At 36.3% G+C, this 26,906-nt stretch overlaps 1 protein-coding gene across 1 annotated transcript; it reads right to left on the reverse strand.

Annotated features, from left to right (window-relative positions):
- Window positions 1-1,279: 1,279 nt before the first annotated feature.
- Window positions 1,280-26,382, reverse strand: ccni (cyclin I). Its single transcript, XM_059358096.1, has 10 exons — window positions 26,147-26,382; window positions 24,134-24,290; window positions 14,788-14,922; window positions 12,815-12,889; window positions 11,982-12,122; window positions 9,582-9,710; window positions 9,341-9,442; window positions 6,215-6,380; window positions 5,803-6,032; window positions 1,280-2,844 (listed from the first exon to the last, which is right to left on the reverse strand). Exons 2-10 carry the CDS (start codon window positions 24,245-24,247, stop codon window positions 2,602-2,604), a joined length of 1,335 nt encoding a protein of 444 aa, XP_059214079.1. The 5' UTR covers window positions 24,248-24,290; window positions 26,147-26,382; the 3' UTR covers window positions 1,280-2,601.
- Between the last annotated feature and the right edge of the window lie 524 nt (window positions 26,383-26,906).

Consider the following 26,906-nt stretch of genomic DNA (forward strand, 5'->3'; position numbering starts at 1 on the left):
GATACAATATAATTGTGATTTTAAGCATTTTGCGATATGGTGAGTATTGCGATACAATATATTGTGATTTAACTGTTTAACTGCATTTTGTGTCCACAAAATTAAATTAAATCAAGAATTTTGTCCAACAAAAGAAAATTCTGAAAAAAGTCTGTTCTTCTCACTTCAGTCTTTTTATTTCTCCACAATGAGAGTCAAACCCACAGACTGACCAACAAAGTATTCAGTCAAACTGAACTGAACTGATATCAAACATGTATGGACGACAACAACTGCAGCAGAAAAAAAAGAAAAGGCCTAAGTTTGCAGCGTTATTTCGACAACTTCCCGACACGATATCCACGATATCAATGTATGTCAAAAACAGCGAAAAATACTGATAGCCCGCCGGCTGTTGGAACGCTAAATATCGACACCCCCCCCAACCTCTATCTACTCTGTTGATCTGTACAACGATATCTATTGAGGTCTGTCCGTCCTGGGAGATGGATCCTCCTCTGTCTCTCTCCCTGAGGTTTCTTCTTCTTTTTCCCCTGCTAAAAGGGTTTTTTGAGGAGTTTTTCCCTGGCTGCTGTGAGGGTCAAAGGTCAGAGGATGTCGTACCATGTACAGTCTGTAAAGCCCTTTGAGGCAAATCTGTGATTTGTGATTTTGGGCTATATAAATAAAATTGACTTGACTATAATATGACTCTTTTTAAGGGGGTCATTTTTGGTCATCCCATAATATGGTGTTTTCTGCTAGTTTTGGACAAACTATACTACCAAATGTATCAATAGAGTATAATTAACCTTTTTTTTTTTTTCTCCACAAAAAGACACGTCACAGCGATCAGCTGACACCTCTGAAGAAGACTGAAGTTGTCAGTCGAAACATGTCAGGTAAAAAAAAACCATCTCCTACTTACCCTTGTCTGGACAAAATAAACTAAGAATTATATAATTAACCATTTAAGGTATTTTAAAATTTGGCAATTTTTGACAAAAATCAACATAATTTGACATTTATTACTTTTTTTTGAGGGGCTCATTTTTGGACATCCCATAATATGATGTTTTTCTGTCATTTCTGGGCATATTATGCTCCAATACGTATCAACAGAGTATAGTTGACCCATTTTTAGGCTCATTTTTGGACATCCCATAATATGGTGTTTTTCTGTCGCTTTGCTGTCCCGTTATTTTCATCCATGAAGTGAAATTGTACTCAGTTATACAACTGAAATGTAAACCTTGAATGTTTCTGTGCAATAAGGAAAATAAAGACACAGAGCCCTCTAGGTTTTCATACTTGTATCTCTTCTTTTATTGGTGCCGTGGTGCATTCAGGGACCCAGAGCAGCCGCCAGCAGCTCCCACAGCAGTATAACAGAGCTTTTTGCAGGAATAAAAATATATTAAACAGAACTTCAAGAGATAAAAACAGAGCGCGTTGTTTTAGCATTTTTTTGAACATCAAAGTAAAGATTGTGTCCTTTCTGAAGCTCAGACATCAACTCAAAAAAACACATTTCTGTCTCTTAGCTTAATATTAAACTGCTTTAAATAACTCAAGGTTGTTCTATTACATATGCGTACATAAATGAGAAGTCTAGTTCCCTCTGCTTCAACAGAGGAAACCAGATTGTGGGTGAATAAAACAACCGGAGGTTCATTCAGTCAAGCCGTCACAACAAGCTGAGAGGGAAGGAGAAAACAGAGGGATTCATAGGAGGGATATTTATATTAGCATCTTATTAATAATCAAAATGGCACTTCACTAAAAGAAAACAAAACAATGTATTTTTCTATCTGGGTGAGTAATACAGATATCGTCTATTTGATTTAGACTATGAAGATGTTACAGAAATGACATGCAGTGAGTAGGGAAAGTAAAGAAGATAGAAAAAAAACATAAATATGTGAAATGAAAGAGTTAAAGGTGTGAACAACAAATAAAAGTTGACAAACGATGACAGAGAGAGAGACACTGGGATGGAAAAGTCAATTCTAGGTTTTTTTGAAGGTAACTTTTTCATTTATAATTTTTTTTTAAACCTTTTGTAATATTGTATTTGTGTTCAACAAATATAATTAATAAGAGTAGCAGCAGCAGCAGCACGTTTTTTATTTTTTGAATGTTTAATTTTTTTTGGGCTCTGTTTTCCTGCTGCAGGAGATGATGGGAGCTGAGCTCGGGACGGCCCGGCAGCTCGGGGTCGTTTCTACTGAAACCAAAACCACCTGAAGCACTGAAATCATCCCGATCTGTACTTTATTTGTATTGTGAGATCAATATTTTCTTCTTTTTATTGTACATTTAATCAGAAGCAGTGATGTAAAAGGACAATTTTCTGTGTCGACTGTGACCAGCAACACGTCCCTAGGAGCTGCCTTTACATTGCATTTTGTATGCAAAAGGAAACACTGAATGAAATCTTTCTCTTTTGTTGTTTCCTTTTGCTGAGAGAGTTGCTCATCACAGAGAAGAACTGCCCTTAATATCACTGCTTGATCATAACTGGTTGTAGTGTGAATACTTTGAATGGAGCAGATTGATTTGAAGGTGAGGGATGATGTCAGTGTGAAAGGTGGTTTTGGTGAACAGGTTCATGTTTGGTCTCTAGGAGGCACTGACTGGCTGCAGAGGCGGGCAGGGGGAGGTGCTGCCTTCCTGCCGGGTCAACAGGACGCTGCAGACACCCAGACCTCCTCCTCCTCCTCCACCTCCTCCTCCTCCACCTGTTATCGCCCCCATCGAAGGTGTGGCCCCCTCCTGGACAGCAGCGGTGGTGGTGGTGGTGACGTCTTCGTTGTAGAGGCGCTTGATGGCGTCGTAGAAGTCGTCCACCTCCATCTCCTCCACCTGAACACACACACACACACTCATATTAGAACTCGGGTCTAGGGCTGCAACTAAGTGATCTGAGGAGACACAATCTGAGGAGACTTCTGCACAAAGGTTTTTATAGTTAACGAAAACTAACGAAATAATGATAACTAGAATTGAAAAAACATGTCATAAAAATAAAAACTAGAGTTTTAAAAACTGAAACTGTATTGTGTGGTTACAAAACTTACTAAAACTAACTAAAATTATAGTGAAAATGTCCTTCCTTTTCGTCTTTGTCAACTTTTTTCATACGTAAACCTTTTTGGCTGAGATTTAATAAGCTTATTGGGGCTGAGATGGATCAGACAAAGGAAATACATTTTTTGAATATGGCACCCAACAAATACCCCATTACAAAAAAACTAAAACTAATAAAAACTAAACTAAAACTAAGCATTTTCCAAAAAAAATAAAAACTAATAAAAACTAGCAAACTCACTCTAAAAACGAATGAAAACTAACTGAATCTGAAAACAAAACTAATGAAAAATCCAAAACTATTGTAACCGTATTCCGCACCTGCTCTTGGCTCTGCTTCCAGGTTTTAGAAAATCTATCATGTGAAAATCTATCATGTGTGTAGAGGGGGAGTTTCTATTGGCTATTCTATAAATACAGATGTGCGTGCTCATCCTCTTGGATGGTGAAAGCCTGAATCAGTAGCAGAAAATCCTGCAGAAAAAGCTGCTATCCCTGCATTGGCAACAACAGCCTAATTGCAAAATAATCCCCCAAAAAGGAAAACTACTTCTTAAATAAGAGTCTGATAACCCTGTTGTCTCACTTTACTTCTTAGACATTTTATTTTTTATTTTCATATTGTTATATTTATATTATATACTGACTAATATTAACATCATGTGCAATACAATTTAACACCACAGACTATATTATGTTCATTATCATGCTATATCTGTATATTACATCCTGCCATGTCATCTGCATCTGAAGACACTATATTTTTTATCTCCTATTTAATTTTTTTAACTTTCGAGCAATCTGGAACCAGAATTTCCTTCATGATTAATAAAGTTCTGTCTTATCTTGTCTTATATATTGTTATTGTTACCTATTTTGTCAATTGTTTTTCTTATATTATCCTATATTGTGATTGTTTTTGTAATTGTTTTGGAGGCTTTGGAGCAATCTGGAACCAGAATTTCAGGATTAATAGTTCTATCTTATCTTATTTTATCTCATCTTATGTGGTACTGTTTCTGTCTTGCAGGTCCTTGGCTGGGTGGAGCTAGATGTAATCTGTTAACTGGGAACACTGGGCCAGTGTTCCTTAGATTCTGACTCTCACATGTCATCTTAAATATGATTTGTTGATACTTGAGTAAATTTCAGTTTATTTTGTTAAATTTGTTGTACATTTCCTTTCTGTTGCGGCCAATGCAATAAAAAGTGTCAATACTGGCACAATGTTCCAGAGAAGGAGAGAGAATGTTGTGAGTATTTTAGCCTTCTGCTAACCGTAGCCTTGAGCGTGAGTTATAACAAGTTCCCAAAGAAAAGTAAAGAATTGCTATTACACTTCTCTTCTTTGTTTATTATACTTTTTGTCAATTAAAAAAGAAAAAGAAAAAACGCTACCTTGGTTACCAAGGGCTGCATTTTCAAATTCTGGTGGTATTTATTTATTATTTTTTAGCCCATATTTTAACAGGTAAGACTTATTGAGATCCACGATGTCTTTTGCAAATGAGACCTGGTCAAGACAGCAGCTTTGTGGAATACAATATATAAATTAATGTGTCACTGCATTCTCCAGCTTTAGTCGTTTAGTCAATACAATGTCAGAAAACAGTGAAAAATAGCTGTCATGACCATAAAGTGTATATAAAGATGAACATGAGAGCATCTTGATCACCCTCTGGTGGCCGGCTGCAGTGTAGGTGATAAACCCCACCCTCCATGTTAGCAGATGGGGTATGAGCAAAACTTAAAACTACAAAGTAGAGGTCAATTAACTTTTTCCCAAAGATGGTTTCTGTCATTTAAGGTAGTTCTTATCACCCTGGTGTTTGTAAAAGTGTTGATTTTTCTGATAGTTTGGTTTTAATTGGTAATTTGATTCTATAAAACATGAACTGTAATTGAACTGTAATTGAGAAACTGGTACCAGGAATGTGTTCAGTCTTTTTTACTGAAGAAAACTAAACAGTTAATCAAGTTATCAAGACTATCAGAGATGAAAAACAATGTTTAATTGGTTTTCAATTGTCAACATTAAGTTTTTCTATTCTTTTTTTAAAGATTTTTTTTTCTTCAGAATTTGAACGACATACTATACTATGACTGTTTTCTTTTTTCAAAATATGGATGTTTTTCGTGTGATTTTGAAAAACATGCTACACTATGAATTTTTTTTCAAAATTTGAATGACATACTATGACTGTTTTGTGATTTTGAATGGCATACTATACTATGACTTTAAAAAAAAATGTGGACGACATACTATACTATGACTTTTTTATTTCAAAATCTGCTTGACTTTTTTGTGATTTTGAACAACATACTATGACTGTTTTGTGATTTTGAATGGCATACTATACTGTGACTTTTAAAAAAAAAATTTGGACGACATACTATACTATGACTTTTATTTTTTTCAAAATCTGGATGTTTTTTGTGTGATTTTCAACATGCTATAGTATGACTTTTTTTTTTTTTTTAAATCTGCTTGACTTTTTTGTGATTTTGAACGACATACTATACTATGACTGCTTTGTGATTTTGAATGGCATACTATACTATGACTTTTTTTTTTTTTAATTGGACGACATACTATACTATGACTGTTTTGTGATTTTGAACGACAACCTATACTATGAATTAAAAAAAAAAATTACAATGACTTTTTTGTGATTTTTATCTACATACTATACTATGACTTTTTTTTTTCAGATTTTGGAAAGACAGGGTTACCTTGCGCTTGGCGGATGCTTTGCAACGCAGTGTGACCTTCTGCAGGTGGTTGAGATGGCGGAGGTGTCTGGGTGGAGACAGCAGAGCTGGGATGCTGCTGTTGGTGGAGCAGGAGAAGGAGCTCCAGGGCTGCTGGCTCCCCTCCTCCCCACCAGCAGGTATCTGTAGCTGGGCAGGGGTGGCGGTGACAAGGGCGTGGTCCCTGGAAGACTCGGTGGTGGAAGTCATCCCTGGAAAGGAAAAAGTTACAGAAATACGTTAACACCTCAATTTAGTCTTCTATCACACAGAATTTCACGTAGCTCCCTCTGGAGCCAAAAGAAGGCTCCTTTTTTAACTTTTTGCACATCATGCTCCAACACCTTTAAAAAGAGAGATGTGTAAAGTGGGTGGAGCTCCCCTTTAAACATACCCAGCGTGCAGCAGGGGAGTGTGGGGTCCTGGGCCGGAGGCTGCAGGGTGCTTTGGCTCTGCAGGGGTTGGTAGATGTAGACAGTGTTTGGAGGCAGGGAAGCTCTCAGTGTGGACAGACTACGAGCCACTTGCTCTCGACTCCGAATCAACTCAGAGCTGTCGATCTGAGAGAGGGGGAAGAAAAATAGTCTGAGTTTTAACACAAAAAAATTCAGGTCAAATTTGTATCAGCAGCAGCAGTTAATGTTATAAGTTTCATCACAATTTAAGATTATATGTATCGTTATACCTCTATAACATAAGCAAAAAAAATATCACAGAATTTATAGCACTTCCTAAGCAGCCTTATTTTGTGATTTAAGGCTTAGGATTTTGCCTGCTAATGGCCCTTTTGGAACCCTGTTATAAACTCATAATTATACTGTATTTTTCAAACGTATCCCTACCGGCGCTGTATGATGTGGTCACCACACACATTCACAGTCTGACTGATTCCAATGTAAACAACTGTCTATATGCTTTTTGCCATTGTATGTCAGTCAGTAAGTAAAGTTTATTTATATAGCATTTTTCACAGATAAAATCACAAAGTGCTTTACAGAAGATAAAAAGAAAGAAATAAGATAGGGGAACATAAGACAATTAAAAACACAGTTAAAACACAATGAAACATAAAAATTATAAAAAAATAATATGTACAATGTATGGTTGTCATCCAAATGCCTGTCTAAAAAGATATCTGGTCTTAAGGTGATTTTTAAAAGAGTCGACAGAAATATTGGACCGTAGGGGGAGAGGCAGAGAGTTCCAAAGTTTGGGTGCTACATATTGAAATGATGGATCACCACGTGTTTTCAGACGGCTACGTGGTACAGACAGAAGATGTGTTTGACCTAAGAGACGGAGCTGACAGGTATGGATGAAGTAGTTCAATAATATATTGGGGAGCCTGACCATGCAATGCTCTATATGTGACAGTAAGAATTTTAAACTGAATCCTGTAGCAACAGGGAGCCAGTGAAGAGACTTCAGGACAGGGCTAATGTGGGAGTGTTTGTTTGAACCAATTTGCGTCGGCATTCTGAATTGACTGAAGGCGGTCAAGAACAGACATACTTAGTGAGGAGAAAAGTGAGTTACAGAAATCAATACCAGATGAGATAAATGCATGTATGAGCATCTCAAGTTCACCTTTTGAAACTACAGATCTCAGTTTCCTGATGTTTCTCAGATGGAAAAAGCAAGATCTGGTCAACTGTTTTATACGTTTGTCCAACAATGTAGACTGATCAAAAAACACCCCTAAGTTACAGAGGTTAGAGTGGACAGCAGAAGACAGAGGCCCAAGGGATTGAACAATTCTTGGGGTGACTGTGTCTGGAGCAACAACCAAAACCTCAGTTTTATTGTCATTCAACTGTAGGAAATTTTCTGCCAACCAATTCCTAATAGCCCTTACACAGTCGAGAAGCCTCGACAACTTAAAAGAGAAGTGGAGCTGGATGTCATCTGCGTATAGATGGTATGCATTATTATGTATTTTTATGATTGTGTAGTATCTGCAGACTGAGCAGCCTCAGGCTTTCAGTTCTATACGTCTTTATTTTTGTATTGAGGGTTACACTTTACTTTTTTTCAATAACTCGTGTTCAACAAGTTGACATGTCTGATTAGACATATTATGTCAGTGCATTTCACTTAGCAGCTACAGGCTTCAGGTTCTATACAATTAAACTTAAAAATGCTCTACTATTCTTTTCAGTAAAGTACTTAAAGTAAAGTTAGTTGATGTGCTTTACTAGAAGTGCCCCCAAGATTTCAGAAAACTTGGGATGTTGTGTAGAACGTAAATAAAAACAGAATGCATCAAACTCAGAATTCAGAGTGTATAATAACAATAACAAAGTTTTGCAATTTGAACACTAAATATATTGACTCAATGGAATCTGTTTTATTAACATATGAGACACCATCCCAACCTTATTTTGAGTTGGGGTTGTAGTTAATACAGTGTCTCTGTGTTCATTCAGGCATACCAGTGCACCCAGTGAACACCATAGTGCAAGTAGTCCTCCTTGTTTACTGGTTTTTGTTTGAAAACTCCCTCTGATAACGCTGTGCTTTATCGTCACAATGGTATGAATTGTGACGATAATTACTTCAGGATAAGTCTGCAGGAATGCACTTACGTTGGCATGCAGAAATGCCCTTGGCAATATGACAGTAGGGCAGCCTTAAGCCCTGACACACCTACTGGGAAAGCACCTCAAAGTCTGTGGATATTGGGAATGCACCTAAGCTGAACAAGTCTGAGGGCTAGAAGGAAGGGACAGTGGAGAAAAGTGAGCAGACCCTGTCAATTTTCAATTTCTCTATCTCATTACATTACATTACATGTCATTTAGCAGACGCTTTTGTCCAAAGCAACTTACAATAAGTGCATTCAACCTGATGGTACTAGACATAGACCACAGGAATCAAGTAAGTACATAACTTTAAGAGCTAACTGTCATCGCTAAAGGAGTGCTATATGTTAAAGAAGAAAAGAAGAGAAAAGAATAAGAGCTTTTTTTTTTTTTTTTTAATATATATGTTAGGTGACCATGACTTAACCGAGGTATTGTTGAAGAGGTAGGTCATCAGCCTGCGGCGGAAAATGTACAGGCTGTCTGAGGTCCTGATGTCGGTAGGGAGCTCGTTCCACCATTTGGGAGCCAAGACAGAGAAAAGTCTGGAAGTGGTTTTGAGGCGAGATGACCCACGCAGGGTGGGAGTCGCCAGCTGTTTGGCTGTGCATTAATCTTGTGGATCTAACCTGGCTCCTGGTTTCTGGTAGTATTTTTTGCTTTAAGATTGCTTATTGTTTTTTGCTTTAAGATTGCTTCTCTGCTTGCTGAGGCTTTATGCTTTATTTGTTTGGTTTAGTTTAAAGTTAAGTTCAGTTTTCAGTGCCTCACTGCCTAGCTATTTTACCTGAAAAATTTCTCATCACTTCTACTATTTCAGATCAAGAGCTTCCACAAGCTTCCTGTTTTTATCCTGCTTTCGGAGTTTCCTCTCAACATTTACAGCTTCTGATTGGAAACAAGTTGAAGCTAATAATGAAAGAGAGTGAGTGTGGTACCTGTGCCTTCCTTAGCAGGTCTATGGTAAGAGCCAGCCAGTCAGGACAGCAGGTCTCCAGCTCCAGGGTGATGAGGGCCAAGGCCAGCATGGATCCTCTGAGCTACAGGAACACACGAGGGACAAACTTGTTCAATGTTTAGGCAGGTGACAAGTCCAGATGTGTGCTAAGCTGAGCCTCAGAGGGGGACTTCCTCCGTGAGGCATCTACTGCACATTGTTAACTGACAATATGTGCCAACCTGTATGAGCGTGTGGTCGGCCAGACAGTGGTACAGGCGCCGTGTCAGCAGGGTGAGGTGCTGGGAGCGGTTTAGTCCCAACATGGAGTCCAAAAACCCAGAACGGCACGACAGCACCATCGCATGGAACTATTGGAGAGGAGGAGGAGAAAAAACAATCGGCATTACAAGTGTTTCTGGCTGGAGTTCTATTTTCAGTTAAAAAGTAAATGTTTTGTGACATTATTTGAACAATTTCAACCCAGAGTAGCAATAAAGTCCCATAACAAACAACTAGAGCTGCAACAATTATTCGATTACTGAATTAATCGTCAACTATTTTGATAATCAAATAATTGGTTTGAGTCTAAGTCTAAGTCCAAATTCTCTGATTTCAGCTTCTTCAGTGTGAATATTTGTGGTTTCTTTGTTCCTTTATGACAATAAACTGAATATCTCTTTGGTTTGTGGACAAAACAAGAGATTTGAGGACGTCATCTTGTGGTTTGGGAAACACTGATTGATATTTTTCAACATTTTATTGACCAAACAACTAATCGATTAATCGTTTAAATAATTGACAGATTAAATCAATAATGAAAAACATTTTTAGTTGCAGCCCTACAAATAACTAAGCTTCAAAGTATTACAACATTTTGGTGAGTTACCTGTGACTGTTTCACATGATACAGTAACTAATGTCGTCCTTGTGATAATGACTTGACGCCAGATGGCAGTAAAGGTTGAAATGCTATTTTACATCTACAGCTGGAAGCACTGAACCTGATCAGTTTATTAAAACATCATCACATAAAGAGAAAATTCTCTCATAACTGAAATGAAAATTGTCACTGTCAGACTTTACAACACCTGCACCACCTGATGTTGTAGTTTCTGTTCAGATCACCACCACACCTTTTTTAGTTCTTGTCATTACACTACTCACCAAAGCTTTTACATAACATTGATCTGAATTAATATTTTTCATTTACTACTTTTATTTTAACCCTGCAATTTATATTCACACCTTTTGCTCCTGTTTTTGCTGCTGTGATAAGTGAATTTCTCCATTGTGGGATCAGTAAAGTATAATCTAAAATGATGCAACAATGTTGAGTGAACTTTTTCAAAGTAAATTAACTGCAAATAAACAAACACCATTATGCATCATTTGTTAGTAAGGCAGGTAGTAATGTCTTTTTGCCACCAGGTGCCACCAATAGGCTGAAACCGAAACAGGCCCAGACCGTTCAGATACTCATCAGCCTCTGTTACACAGAGATTCTGCTATATTGTAGAAAGAAAGAATGTCTGAAGGGCTGCTACTACGCTGGCTTTTTTAAAACTTTTTTGCTTTTTTACACTGAACCAAACAACTGCAGCATAATGCTACCCAAGTGTGTGATTTTAAATAGCACCAGCTAAACACCAGCACGCTTAGAGCAAAAAAGACTTGACTTAAACAACAGCGATGGCTTCTCCTGTGTGAACCAATCTGCAAAAATATGCATTAATCAACCATGTTAACCCGTCCTGTAGGCTATTTATTTACTATAGAGAGGAAACAAAATGACAAATTCAACATCACTACTGTTATTCTTCAAGCTGGTGAAACCGTAGCCTAATAAACTGTTGATTAACCTTAACTTTTCCTTGACTAAATCTACTAAATTACACTTTTAGAGTTGTGGAAAAAACAAGACTAGTGAGAGTTCCCGTCCATGTCCGGCGTGATGCCGTTTAATGTCCCAGACAACCACTGTAGTCTCATTTAGACACTTGTTAGCAACGGCCTTTTTAAGCACATGTAAAAACCTCAAAATTAAAAATTCAAAGTGGAGGTATTTATGAACAAAATGTATTGTCATACAACAAAACATGAACATCTCTTAAGCTTGTATTAACCACAGACCTTGTTTAAGGCATCTAACCACCAACCCATTGAAAATCCTCATACTGCATTGTCTATTTCTCACCTCAGATGTTTTCACAAACATACTTTAGTGACTGCTTCCCTGTAAAATGATAAAAATTATAAAACTCTCCACTTCTTAGCAGAGAGAGGAGAGGTAAGCCGCAAGAGGAGCTCTCGTCTGATTGCAATTGTGGCGTTAATTTTGCCTTTTTTTATGGTTTACAGACTGTGTGTGTGTGTGTGTGTGTGCGTATGTATACACTTCCTCTTTTATTCTACAGTTAACATACTTAGAGCCTCTTTCCCAATACACTACCTTATCTCTCTGATATGTATCTGAAAAAATAGATACTGTAATTCATTGATTTATTTATTGATATCTTTTGAGAGGATTCCTCATTTTATGATACACTAAGACATTAGTTTTGTTATACTACATCATTATTTTTAAGATATTAAGTCCACATAAGTAAGAAAATTATTATGTGTGTGTGAGACAGACGTACGATGTGCAGGAAGTCCAGAGCTGTGGCGGTGTGCAGATCCCAGTTCAGTTTGTCCAGGATGATCCTCTCCATCCTCAGGATCTCTGATGGAGAACAGCCACAACTGCTGGAGTCTGCCAGCTCTTTCAGAGAGGGCACACGCTGAGAAACACACACAGAGACACACCGTTACCTCCACCGTCCTGATGTCCATATTCTAGCACAGATCCACTTCCAAGGTTATAATAGTTCTGGATTTTTCTTTAGTTTTAATTTCGCTGTGATTTTTTGTTTTCAAGTTCAATTAGTTTTCATTAGTTTTTAGAGTGAGTTTGCTAGTTTTGATTACTTTTAATTTTTGGGAAAATGCTTAGTTTTAGTTTAGTTTTTATTAGTTTTAATTTTTTTGTAATGGGGTATTTGTTGGGTGCCAGATTAAAAAAAGTGACAATAAATGTTGCCTTTATTTCCTTTGTCTGATCCATCTCAGCCCCAATAAGTTTATTAAGTCATAAAACCAGATGGATGAAACAGATTTCATATCAACCAAAAAGGTTTACGTATGAAAAAAGTTGACAGAGACAAAAACGAAGGACATTTTCACTATCATTTTAGTTAGTTTTGTAACCACAAAATACAGTTTCAGTTAGTTATCGTTTTTTTTTTAATTCTCATTTTTATTTCAGTTAACAAAAAGGTTTTTTCAATTCTAGTTTTCGTTATTTCGTTAGTTTTCATAACTATAATAACCATGTCCATTTCTTTGCATAGTCTTTTGTTGCACTTACACGTATGTCTATTTCCTGATTGTGTGTGTGTGTGTGTGTGTGTGTGTGTGTATTGTCTGCCCTCACCTCATCCTCCTCACAGGTCTTAGCAGCCAGGAAGAAGCAGGCGATGGCGATGCAGCGCAGGTACTTTGGACGGGCCTGGACAAGACAATCAGAAAATCAATTGTGTTCACAGTTAGTTTCACATCAGTGAGCTGAAGTCAACCTAAGATCAGCTGAAAAGTCTTTGGAAGACATATGGTGTTATTGATAACATTAACAGAGCTACACTCCATTTGGGTTAGTCATTTGCAGGTTCTTTGTACTGTGCATGCTCACTGAGTGGACACATGTCAAAATGTTTACTTACAGCCTTTACATCCCTCACATTTATTACATTCCTTATGAAAAAATGCTTAAATGCTTACACTACCTTCAAAAAAAATGTCTACACATCCTGTATTTTTCTAAATACTAAAATAAATGACATAGGACCAAATGAATCCAATTCTGATCATAAAATTTGGCTTTCCAATTGGGTTGTGACAATCACAAAATTGGACCTGCTGATTTTCTGATTAAAAATCTCTTTCCTAATGTATGTCTATGGGGGAAAAAGTCTCCCTGGGCTCCATGGCATCATGTGACAGACATAGAAGTTGTAATTCCACCATTTAGCCACTACATCAGGCCTGGCGCTCTTCATGGGGGTTTGGGTATACCAGACAGGTAGCTATTGTTGTTGTTGTCAATAAGTATGATAATAAGTATGACAATAAGTATGTGTGAATTGCGGCGATGACCTTTCCCAAACACTTTGATTTCATGTCCACCCAGATACTCAGTAACTGCATCTGCACCATAGATTTAGTGACGTAAAACATCAAGGAGAATATATGTATTTTTCAAAAATATCTGTATACATGTAGACAGGGACTTTGCCATCATGTTAGGTTCATGTGAAGCCTTTAGCAGGATGCAGTGTGTGTCATAGGTCACTTAATCTAGGAGGGTGCTAAAATTAGTCACACTTTCAACATGTTCCTTTTTTTTAACCATTGTATATTCCTAGCACTCTGGTGCTTAAGTGAGACAGTTAAGAAGTTACTAAATGATTCCTGACCAGCTTACAAACAAAAATCTATAGTCAGTTCTTCAACCTTTGCTTGGAACAAAGCCTTTTGTCTTTGTATCGAAGCACCACCGATCAATATCCACTTCAACACCACTGGTTATTAATAACGCCTACAACGCAACTATTTAAACCATGAATCAGCGTTTTTCGTACAAGACTCAGGGCAGAAAGCATGAGGCAGCAGTCTGCTCTTGACTTCAGCAGCTATTGATCAGGTAGTCTCTCTAACACACACACACACACACACACACACACACACACACAGGCACACACACACACACAGAGGCACACACAGACACAGAGACACACAGAGACACACACAGACACACAGACAGACACACACAGACACACAGACACACACACACACACACACACACACACACACACACACACACACACACACACACACACACACACACACACACACACACACACACACACACACACACACACACACACACTTTCTTATCAAGTCCTGATAATCCTGGAACATTTTATTCCTGAATTAAAAACAGTAACTTCCTGTCTTTGTGGTGGGACATTTGTCTTGATCTGACAGGACATGAAGAACTAACATTTCCAGTTCCTCTGTGTGTGCCACTGTCAGCTTACACCACACACACAAACAACTCCCTGCGCGAAATTCTCCCTGTGTCAAATTCTAAATGGTTACGCTTATCTTATCTTATTAAAAGGCATATAATCAGAATGTCACAATTTCAGGGTGTCTTGACATGAATAAAAATCTTCAATCACATATGTGAAGTAGTGTCAGTAAATATAAAATGTATATATTTGAGAGTTAAACACCATTATTGTGTTCAAAATGTCTATTGTTTGATTAGTAATCAATAATAGCAGCTTCACTTCTGCTAACATTCACAGCAACATCAGTATTAAAGCAGTATAGGTCTTAATTTACCTTGATGGGAGCGAGGAAACGGTCCAGGATGCTAACAGCTAACACCAGGGTCTCTGGGTACAGCTGCAGTTTACCATGGAGCTCCGTCAACCAGCGCACGGCCTCATCCCGCTGGGCAGGGGTGATATCTGTATCCTGCAACAACAAAACAAACAGGTTACCATCATCATCCTCTTTCTTACTTATGAACTGCAATGATACATTTTGTGATCTCGACATATTAAAATGATTTCCTTTTTTAACATGAATTTATATTCTGCAAGAAAACTGTTTAAACACAGAGCTGTTATGCAGAGGACACAGAATAGTGACACAAAATGTTTTGTTTTCTCAAGAAAGCAAGATTGGCAAAACAACAAATTAAAGTTATGATGATCATCCTGGAAGATTTATTCTCTAGACTAGGCCTAAGTGAGTAAGTCCATTGAGACAGAAGTTCACTAAATTTGCAAATTATTCTTTGATTAATCGATTGTTATCGTAAAAGTGGAATGTTTTGTTTAGGCCAGAAGTACAAAATGTGCAGCGGTGGTGGGAAGGGTGAAGGCAGGAAGTAACGTTGTATATTTACTTTTCAACCATAGTATAGAGTATTTTTTACATCATTTAAAATATGTCTGAAGATTTTCCAACTGGCCAGCAACTGCTTATATATTTGCACAGATGTGTGTGTGTCGATTTTGGGCTTTGAGCTCTCAGGGTCATTCTTCAATGGCAGACCATTAGATTAGGAAAATAAAGGTCAAAAAACTTGATTGGTCTTTCAATTGACAACCTTACTATAAATTTGCTGTGAATGTCGTGTAAAGCAACTTTTAGAACAACAATATAATGGGAAAAGCCTGTGAGATGTAACCCATAACAAGTTTCTCGTGTCAGCCCATTTCTTTTTCCGGAAATGGTAAAAGCAGTAAACAAATACTTAAAAAACAAAACCTTGGGTTGACAATTACCACAAGGAAACCATTTCTGTAAAAATATAGGAGACAAACAGATTATTGTGGAGCTTCTCTTGTCTCTTTAACACAGTAATGCTATTTCAGGGAAAACTTGGCCTGGTTTCCATTACAGCGCCAAACGGGGTTAGACAGGACTGTCTTATCACCTAGTTTTGGATATTTAGCTAGGAATTAAGGAAGTCTTTGTGACTGATATACTTCCAGTAAAAGGACAGAGAGCATCTCCCAAACCAGCTTGACAAGCAGATGAAACCAAACCCAAAAACATTGCAGGAATTCCATTTGTTTACCATCTGACAAGTGAAACCAAAACCAGTTGACATTTAGTTTATGCAAGTTTCTATCCAATGACAATATTATACTGTATAAAGAGTACTTGTACATACAATCAGCTTTGTAATAAAGAATAATTGACAGCAACAGATATTACAGTACAGTTAGTTTATTGTCAAAATAAAGTAGATACTGCAGCCACTCCTCATACATGAACTGTCGTCTCCTCAATTCACAGACACTTGAACAGATTGTACAGTATCAGTTGTTACATAAACCTTTGATAAGGAGAGCAAATAAATACATGATATGAGGTCACACCAGGGCTGATGATGTAACCAGAATCAATATTATGATAATTTTGTATTGTAATTTTGCATTTGTGTGTATTTATTTTTAAAATAAAGGTTGAAAATATGATTTTAACTACCATCAGGGCTCCCTGACTAAAAGTCTTATAACCCACTGAACATATAAGTTATTAAAAAATTCATTTTAGCATTTGCACTTATATTTGTCTTTGTTTTGAATAATGAGAGAAGAAGAATCTGTGTTTTATTTGTGAAAAGCATCAAAAACTACCTTCATAAACTATACGAGTTTGGGTGGTGACTCCTAGTGTCGGTATTTGTAAAAAAAACAAATATATTTTCCTGCCTAGCCCTGGTGATATCTAGCCATGCTGACAGTAGGACTTCATAATTGATTAATCTAGTCAAAGTTTTCCAAATTAAGAAATAACTGTTTAGTCCCAAAAACATCTGAAACCAACCAACCATCTAACCAACCAACAATGTTCAATTCACTTTAGAGTCAAACAAGTATATAAGATGACACTCATAAATTTAAGAGGCTGGATAAATCTGTATGTGATTAATCAATTACCAAATTATTATTTTGTCTTATTTCTGTTGATCAACTAATCAATTCATCATTGCAGTTATCATCCATATTTCATAGTTTTACATGCAAAGGTATTGGGTTCTCTGTACAAAGACTTCAGTAGAACTAAGGTGAGTTGGAATTTAATTTAAGGTGCTTCAAAGCACTAACAAATAAAATAAAAAAAACTCAACAGCAGCATGTCTTTCCAGAAAAACTGTGTCCCTGTTACTGGATAATCCACACACGTCAATGTCAACAGTCAGCAGTCTGGTCAACATGAATACATGTTCATTAGTGGGTGAAAGTGGTTTAAGACAGATGATAGTTGGTATTCCCCCAAAACACCAATTACCAGACACTTTCACTTTCTACCAACCAAGAAAGGTTTACAAAACAGCAGCCCTTCATTTGATAATTGGAGACATGTCTAAATTAGTTTAAACTGTGTCAGTTTTCTGGCCACACAGCAAGACTTTGTTGAACCAAGATTATAGGATTACACTTCGTATTTTTCATGAAAACATACAAATGACATAATCTTAAAAGCTATATCTGTAACATTAACCGTAACAGTAGTAACTTTAAGTCACTGAAATGCTATACTATGTCATATTACCTTAGATTTAACATTTTTTTGTATTGCTGATTTGTCTGGGAGGCCAGATCAGCGGTCCAGTGAGTGGAGTGTGTAGCACTGGACTAGCAGCAAGGGCCAAAGGTCAGAAGGCAACCGATCCTGTTAGGCATTTAATCTGCAACCTGACACTGTTCACCCTCTCAGCTCTGAGCTGTCCAAACTTAAAAACAACTGGCCTACTTCCAGCCTGTTTCCACTGCCAGACAAAATAGACAAAATCTGTCAAAGTGGCACCCATCCATTTTTTTACTGCTTCGGGGTAAACACAGCAGTCCAGACATTCTTTTTACTAAACCACTTCTTTCAGATGTTTATGCAAGATCCTGGAACACTCACAGGCCAGAGGGGACATGTAGTCCTTTTAGTGTTCAGGGTAACTGGAGCATACCCAATATTTTCCATTTCTTAAAAATAATACCATCACCCATGTCTGACAGTTCACAGTAACTGAAGAACAGTCAGTCATTTCAACAAGGTCCGAATTCTTTACTAGTTCATGGAAAATTTAATCCCAGGTTGTTTGGTTGCTGCCACAGCAGGCATCAACAGCCTTTTGGCAACAAATCGAGTCAGCAGTTTTACAAATCGGATTCAATGTTCTCAAACTCTGGTAGAGATCCTGTGGACAGCCAGAACTTCCTTGTTTACCCACATGGATTTTGGATCTACCAAGTTTGTCCGGCTGCCTCCCAAATCAGGTCATGGTCATCTGACAGCTCTACCGCCAGATGACCATCTACTACTTTCTCTTTCCCTGAGTGTACAAGACATAAAACCAAGTGGTTTGGTATGTAACTAGTACAACAGTACAGTAACAACCTCAAGTTGGCTGATTTCTTGGACTTCTGTAGACTAGTGTGCACTACAAAAAAAGGTGTGTCTAAAAACAAGATAAAAACACTAAATCTGAGGGAAATGATCTTGCTGCATGGACAGATAATTTCACTTGACAAGATTTCTTAAATTAAGATTATTAAATCTAGAAATAAGCATGTTCTATGCTTAAAATAAGAAATGAACTCTTAAAACAAGATAAATTAAAGCTGCAAGCGATGAACTGGCCCGAGCAGAGTGCACTCCAAATTATTTGTTTCCAAGATAAAAAAAAAACTTAAGATTTAGAAGTTAGATAATTTATCGTTTTTTAAGAGTTAATTTCTTATTTTAAGTGTTCAACATGCTTATTTCTAGATTTAACAATCTGAATTTCAGAAATCTTGTCAAGTTAAATTATCTGTCCATGCAGCAAGATCATTTCCCTCAGATTTAGCATTTTTATCTTGTTTTTAGACGCACCTTTTTTGCAGTGTGCAGACCGTAAAAATGGCCTATGGTGCAGCCATTTGGTCGCACAGTCATAATTAATTGACTCTCTTTGAGTCAACGAACACAGAAGCATCTAATTGTAGTAAGACCACCTCTACAACTGCCAGAGAAGTATTTTACCCAGCAACACTGTTCTCCTTTACATGCCTCCGAGGACACGACCTTAAACGGCTCTTTAACCTCCTACTCCAGTTTACACACCTTCTTATTGGCCACAGGCAGTGATAAGTCCCATAACTGTCCCAGTGTAGTCATTAACAGTCTTTTACTGGCCTATTCGTTGTCAACACAACTACAAACAGCAAGGTTCAAGGCCTGAACAAAGAGATCTCGTTATTCTTCAAATAAAGTTTCATTTGTGTGTTAGGGCTGGGCGATATGGACCAAAAGTCATATCCCGATATATTTAGTCTGAATATCGATATATGATATATATCCCGCTATTTTTATCGCAATGTGAGAGCAAATGTTCAGTCAAAGTCAAAACCAAATATGACATGTCACAAGTAGTTTTATTGAAACCGTTTATTTAAGTGTACATAAATACTGTATAACAACAGGAGAACCTTTTTTTTTTTTTTTTTTTTTTTTTTTTTTTTAAATCAAAGCTCCATAAAATGCACATTTAAATAAAAATTGCCTATGAAATAAAATAGGCCAATCTTTTTATTAAATAAAATTATTTCTATGAGAAAAGAATAGCGAACATTACAAAATAACTAAATATGACAAACCCTTGTAAGGGCAGCATTTATATATAAAGAAAGAAAAAATATATAACTACATCGATATATGTGATATAGTCTAATTCCATATCACATTTAAAAAATATCGATATATCTTTTATAATAATATATCGCCCAGTCCTATTGTGTGTCTTGAAATCAGAGATTACCGAAACAGTTAAAGCCATTTTTCCCCTACACTACATATATGCGAGTTCCTGTGTTTTTCACATTGTGTTCTATTGTTGGCTGCTGCCTGAACCATCTGCCTCACAGACCGCTTTTGGACAGTCTGAAGGGCTGCAATGCATTCTGGGGTGGCTGAGTCTTTTCATATCTCAACAATAATATACAAACACCATGATGTAGCATGTTTTCTGGTAATCAAACCAATTAAACAGTCTAGATGAAATAACCACAAGGCATAACCTATTTTTTTATACTCCATGTAAGCAAAACAAAGCTTTCAACATCTAAATGACACTAAAATTGCCATAACACAGTTCAGCTGCTGGTTTTTTAAATTGCAGTAGAAATGATATCGAAAAATAAACTATGGTCATTTATGTTTATCGATTTTTATCAATTATATATCAACATATTGTGGAGTAACGCTTCAATGTATGGAGAACAGAAGTTTTTTAGGGCTTAGCTGCCCTAGCTGCACTCTGGGATCCAAAACCAGACAACTGGAAATCAACAACAGCAGGTTGATTGTGCTGCATTGGCCAGATTAAACTGGCAGAGACACGAAACGTGCTGCAGTGACTCAGCAGCAGATCTGGATTAACAGTCAGAGATTAACCATTGGCTAATTCCATTTAACTTGAATAGCTACACCTTTACACCAGCTGTGGATATGGAAACAGGAGTGCAGGTAGTTGCAATAGTGTCCCATACAGTATCATATGAGATGAGGGAAAACATAAAAAACCCATAGTAATCTGTGAAGTTAAAACAACAAGTGCAGAAAGCTGAAGAGATCACCAACCACCACCATCATCATCATCAAACACATATTAATTGGTCATACACCAGTCTTGATGACACTCTCAGTGCTTATGTTTCCAGAAATGAAGTTTAATTTCTGGATAGTCTAAGTGTGGTGCAGTTTTTCCCATCAGTGTAACTGCAGAACTGCAGATTTATCATTAGTGACTAAGGATAGCCCGCTGTCAATCCCATTAGCTCATTTAGCATGTTTAGCTTGACTTGATGAGGCTACAATCGCTACTTCAAGAGATGTTGGAGGAGCCACTGCAACAAGTCCTACTACTGCAGACAATACTCATGCAAGATTGTGGGGGAAAAATGCATTTTTTTGGAATGCATCAATCAAACTTTTAGTATTTTGACCATTGCTAAGGCTGGGCAATATATCGATATCAAAGATATATCGATATTTAAAAAAAATGAGATATGGAATTAGACCATATCGGATATATCAATATAGTTAAAAAATATATCTCTTTATATATAAATGCTGCCCTTACTAGGGTTTGTCATATTTAGTTCTTTTGTATTGTGCGTTATTTTTTTCTCATAAAAATATATTTATTTCAGAAAAAGATTGGCCTATTTTATTTCATAGGCTATTTTTACTTAAGGTGTTTTTTTTATTTAATTGTGCACTTTATGGAGCTTTGATTTGAAAAAAAAAAAGGTACTCCTGTTGTTATACAGTATTTATGTTCACTTAAACAGTTTCATTAAAACTACTTGTGACATGTCATATTTGGATTTGACTGAACATTTGCTCTCACTTTGCGATAAGAAAATATTGGAATATATATCGTATATCGATATTCAGCCTAAATATATCGGGATATGACTTTTTTTTTGGACAGTTGGACCATTTAATATCTCGTCTTCGTAGTGTATTTAATTGAATGTAGGTCACAAAGGTTTTGCAAATCAAAGCAATGCATTCTGTTCGTATTACTTTTTCACAGTGTCGCAACCAAGATTATTATAGTTAAACAAAACTAACAGAATAACGAAAACGAGAACTGGAAAAACATTTTCGTTAACTGAAATAAAAATAAAAACAAGAGTTAAAAAAAAAAAAAACGATAACTGACGCTGTATTTTGTGGTGACAAAACTAACTAAAATTATAGTGAAAATGTCTTCGTTTCGTATTTGTCAACTTCTACGTAAACCTTTTCGGTTGATATAAAATCTATTTCATCTATCTGGTTTTATGACTTAATAAACTTATTGGGGCTGAGATGGATCAGACAAAGGAAATAAAGGAAACATTTATTGTGACCTTATTGAATCTCACACTCATCAAATACCCCACTACAAAAAAAACCCTAAAACTAACACTAAAACTAATAAAAATTAAACTAAAACTAAGCATTTTCGAAAAAAGATATAAACTAAACTAAAACTAGCAAACACACTCTAAAAACGAATTAAAACTAACTGAATTTGAAAACAAAAATTCACAAAGAAACTACAACTAATGAAAAATTCAAAACTATTATAACCTTGTTCCCAACTGCAATCGGGGTCCTTTTATATGTGCAAGACAGATGCAGGATGGAGGTGGAAGTGGGTTTTTTACTGTTACAACTTAAAAGACCTGAACCTACCATAACGCATGCAAACATAGACCAAAAATCACTAAAGTTATCAAAGTTATATGATGATGTGCTAGCGTGACTACGACAGCAGTGACTCTCAGGTGTGTTTGGATGCCAGCACACACACTGAGAACACAAAAGACTCAGGGAACAAGGGGTGAGGGTGGAGCAATGAGAACAACACCTTCACCGGCGGGCAAAAGTAAATCTGTAAAATATGTAACTGAGGAAACATAATCTAGCAGACTTGGGTCATGACCTGAATCTGATAGAGAGCAAAACAAATTCAACTGATCTTGGTGAATAAGCCAACCGGTTAATAAAAGGACCATAATGTACATTAAACATTTTACAATTATTAAATACGACAAAATACTGGGGCCAAAATACAATCTAACCCATCCCAATATTAATTTGTGGCCTGTCATAAATTGAAAATCTGTTTTTCTAAATGATCAATAGTTAAAATCATGTGATTCAATAGTTTTGATGTTAACTATGCAGGTTAAATTAAAACAAGTTTTACTTCATAATAAGTTACTTTAATAATGTAGTTACTAGGGCTGCAACTAACGATTATTTCCATTATCGATTCATTTGTCGATTATTTAAACGATTAATCGATTAGTTGTTTGGTCGATAAAATGTTGAAAAATATCAATCAAACCACAAGATGACGTCCTCAAATCTCTTGTTTTGTCCACAAACCAAAGAGATATTCAGTTTATTGTCATAAAGGAACAAAGAAACCAGAAATATTCACATTGAAGAAGCTGAAATCAGAGAATTTGGATTTATTGTCTTGAAAAAAACTGCTCAAACCAATTATTAAATTATCAAAATAGTTGACGATTAATATAATAATCGATTATTGTTAAATTAATCGATAAATTGTTGCAGCTCTAGTAGTTACTAATTATATCTTTGCATATGACCAGCAAACAGACATAAGTGACATAATTTGAGGACGTGTGTTGAGACATGGAACTGGGTGAAGCAGCTGAGTCTGGTGACGGACGTGATGAAACTGTGCGTGGCGTCTTTGCTCCGTGACTCACAGAGTTTCTGACACATTGTTGCTTCATGATAACATGTTATCTACTGTTGTGTCTCTGATGCACTAAAACGGGGAACAGATTACACACTGCAGGAATACACAATTCTTAAGAAGTAATTTCATGCATATTTTTTTTTTAAATCTGAAAAATAGATTTTCTTTTTTAAAAATGGAAGGAAAGTGTGCCAGTTTGGTGAAACTATGTCCAAAACAACAACAACAACACTCCAGTTGTGTTAAGTATTTTCTGATTTATTTATTTTTCACATCCTTGAGATTATTACTAAGATTACTAGCTGTCTCTGTTTTAGCAGGTGGACACATCTGGTTGTACATCATATACAGAAACATGCACCAAACTACTAAAAGAGTCAGTTACAGAGTGTTAAAGTAGAGCTGCAATAATCACTTGATTAATCGAACAATAATCGATAATTAAACTATTTTTGATAAACGGATAATTGGTTTGAGTTGGTTTTAAAGAGAACAGTCCAAATTCTCTGATTTCAGCTTCTTCAATGTGAATATTTCTGGTTTATTTGTTTCTTTATGACAATAAACTGAATATCTCTTTGGTTTGTGGACAAAACAAGAGATTTGAGGACGTCATCTTGTGGTTTGGGAAACACTGATATTGATACTTTTATACATTTTATTGACCAAACAACTAATCGATTAAACGTTTAAATAATCGACACATGAATCGATAATGAAAATAACTGCGTTAGTTGCAGCCCTATGTTAAAGTTTGTAATCCTGGGGGGAAAATGATGATACTGCTGCATGAGTCAAACAATACAGATGCAGCTATTCAAAGGTGGAATTATCTGCTCAAGCTGTCGCCCCTAAATCATTATCAGTTAATGATAGAGGCACCCAGAGGTACATCCTCACCTGTGAGGAGGGCTTCTTCGGCACGTAGACCTTCCACATCTTGGCTTCCCTAGAGGCGGCCTTTTCCAGAAGAAAAGACAGCCTCTGGCGTCCCCAGGGTTCGAAGAACTTCATTCTTTCCCCTGGTTGAGCCTACCTCCCCACTGGATACAGCTACCTGCACAGTGACACAGCACATCACAGCATTAACTAAGTCCAAGATGGATTTATACCTCAGACAAATAATGCCTAATGGGGATTCAAAACAGATGGCAGTATATATGACAAAGGTATAACCCTTATTAAATTTTGGAGGTGGCATTAAATGAACATGGGTGATTGTCATGAAGCCAGTCTAAACTATGTCTGTGAAGATTATAAGGACATACTTTATTAAACTAAACTTATTTCACTTTTATATGAATGAACAATATAGCCATAATGAGTCATAATTCGTTGTTTGGTGTTAAAATAATATTTTCTATATTTTTAAACATATTTTTGATACACAAATTCATTACTGTAATGCGTCCAGATAAAAATGTCATAGTTTCCCCACACTTATATACAATAAATATTTAATAAAACTTTCAAATTTGTTTAAAAATGTATAATTTAACAGAATATAATCAAACATAATGGTTTTTAACAATGTATAAAGAACAAAATCTGAATGAAAATTGATGAGAAAAATTGTTAAATGTTACGGTAATGATAGAATCGTTTGAATTAAAATATGTGTATATTTTATTAAAATACATTTTAGTTATACCAGCTACCCTTCAGCATATTTAAGCTTACTCTTCTGCTTACCAAAGAAAAAAAACTTTTGTTTTTTATTTCTATTGAAAAATGTGTTACAGTAATTAATTTTGTTGCTCACAGTGTCACTAAAAATGTCAGAAAATACCTTTATTTAAAAAAAAAGATTATAAATTCATATTTAACAGTGACTTTAGATTGTATATAGGGTCAAATAAAATATGTTTTCAATGCTCTTGGATTTTTGCTATGAGCTGTACCATGTTCATGAGAATCACCCACTTACTGAATGTTGTTAAAAGACATGGTGATGTAACACAGAAGTAAACAAACCGAATGTCAGAAGTTTTGTTCATACAGTAGTTACTATCATTTTGAGTGTTTTAGGTCATTATTTTGCGAACTTATAAGCAGGGATATTTTACAGTGACATTGGATTTTGATGTGATTTTTGCACCCTTGTGCTAATGTTTTATAGTGTTTAACTGCCACCAGATATTCCTGTCCGACTATTTCATATATATTTCCCAGAAAATGTGTTATCAAATTATATTTTAGCATATAAAATGACGATGTACTAGGTTAGAGGAAATATATCAATACCACTCATCCCAATAGCAAAGCATGAAAAATCACAATATTTTGTTTAGGGCAAATCAAATTTTCCTGTTTTCATATGGTGTTAATGAGGACAATGAAAGCTGGTGACCATGCTTTGTTTATTCGGGGCATTGAAGGTATTAAATTAGTGCAGTTAACACTTTAGAATTAGTTCAAGCAGAAATAATAACGTTACCCACAATGACAAACTTTGTTAGCCTGAAGTTAACGTTACATAATAGCAGATGATGACCTATAACTTTGCCTGTGATCAGATCACTTCCCCTCTAGGTAACAGGGTGAAATACCACTACTTCATATTGGGTCGGGGACTACCTTGACCCCCTTGTTTTGGCCTCCTGAAGCAGGTGCATTGCTAAGCGCCCCTTCTATTACCGACTCCTCTGGACACGACTACTCCCTGGAACTGAGCAACCATGACAGCCTAGCGTCCCTGCGGCGTCGCTAGCAACTAGCTAGCTTACGTGACGTCGCGCACAATTTCGTAGGTAACCAACAATTAAATGTTGAAACAATTGTCATTAACTTAAAGCGTTGTGACAAAAAAAAGGCCATTAGGGCGCGTTTACGACGACGACAGAGCCAACTGTACAATAGGGACCTTTAAATGGCTGGTTAGACCCAGTAAGTAGACGTAGCCCCGAGCCTTACCTCCCCTGCAAAGCGGAGAAACCCACAGTAGGATTTCATCCGGTCACTCAGTTCAAGGATTAGAATAGGGCTGAAACAGGGACCCGCTCTTCACTTTAGTCCTCCATCTTGGTGTTCATGGTGCTGCGTGTTGGGGAAAAGGGGTCGTTATAAAAAAGATATAAAAATAAATGAACGGAATATAGACAGATACGTCTACTTCCGAGGAGGGGACTGAAGAGGAGAAGGACCAGGCTCCGCCCCCCGACAGGCAGGAGGGAGGACAAAACAATGATACCCTCTGTGGAATATTCCCTTTATTTATGTCTAAACACAAAAACCTTTCTATAGATACGTTCAAAGGGACTTAATGACCCTATAAATACCAAATATAAAGCATGTGTATGTATGTGTATGTGACACATACATACATACATACATATATATATATATATATATATATATGTGTATATATATATATATATATATACACACATATATACATATATATATACATATATATACATATATATATACATATATATACATATATATACATATATATATACACATATATATATATATATACATACATACATACATATATATATATATATATATATATGTATGTATGTATGTATGTGTGTGTGTGTGTGTGTATTGTACTGATGGTTTCATTTAATTTATTTAGGTATATGACATTTAATTTTACTCTTTGTCTGTCTTTTTAATTTAATCAATTCATAATTCATTTGTATTAACATCATCCACCCTGTTATTG

The sequence above is a fragment of the Centropristis striata genome, chromosome 19 (genome assembly GCF_030273125.1).
Source record: "Centropristis striata isolate RG_2023a ecotype Rhode Island chromosome 19, C.striata_1.0, whole genome shotgun sequence".
NCBI lineage: Eukaryota > Metazoa > Chordata > Actinopteri > Perciformes > Serranidae > Centropristis > Centropristis striata.

What these genes read in the sequence shown, in the direction of transcription:
- ccni (XM_059358096.1), bottom strand. Translation starts at nt 24,247, where the DNA reads ATGAAGTTCTTCGAACCCTGGGGACGCCAGAGGCTGTCTTTTCTTCTG. An exon ending in ACCTGCTAAGGAAGGCACAG is followed by an intron (nt 6,381 to 9,340) that starts GTACCACACTCA and finishes CCCCTCTCTCAG; the next exon opens with ATCGACAGCTCTGAGTTGAT. An exon ending in ACTCCCCTGCTGCACGCTGG is followed by an intron (nt 6,033 to 6,214) that starts GTATGTTTAAAG and finishes TTTCCTTTCCAG; the next exon opens with GGATGACTTCCACCACCGAG.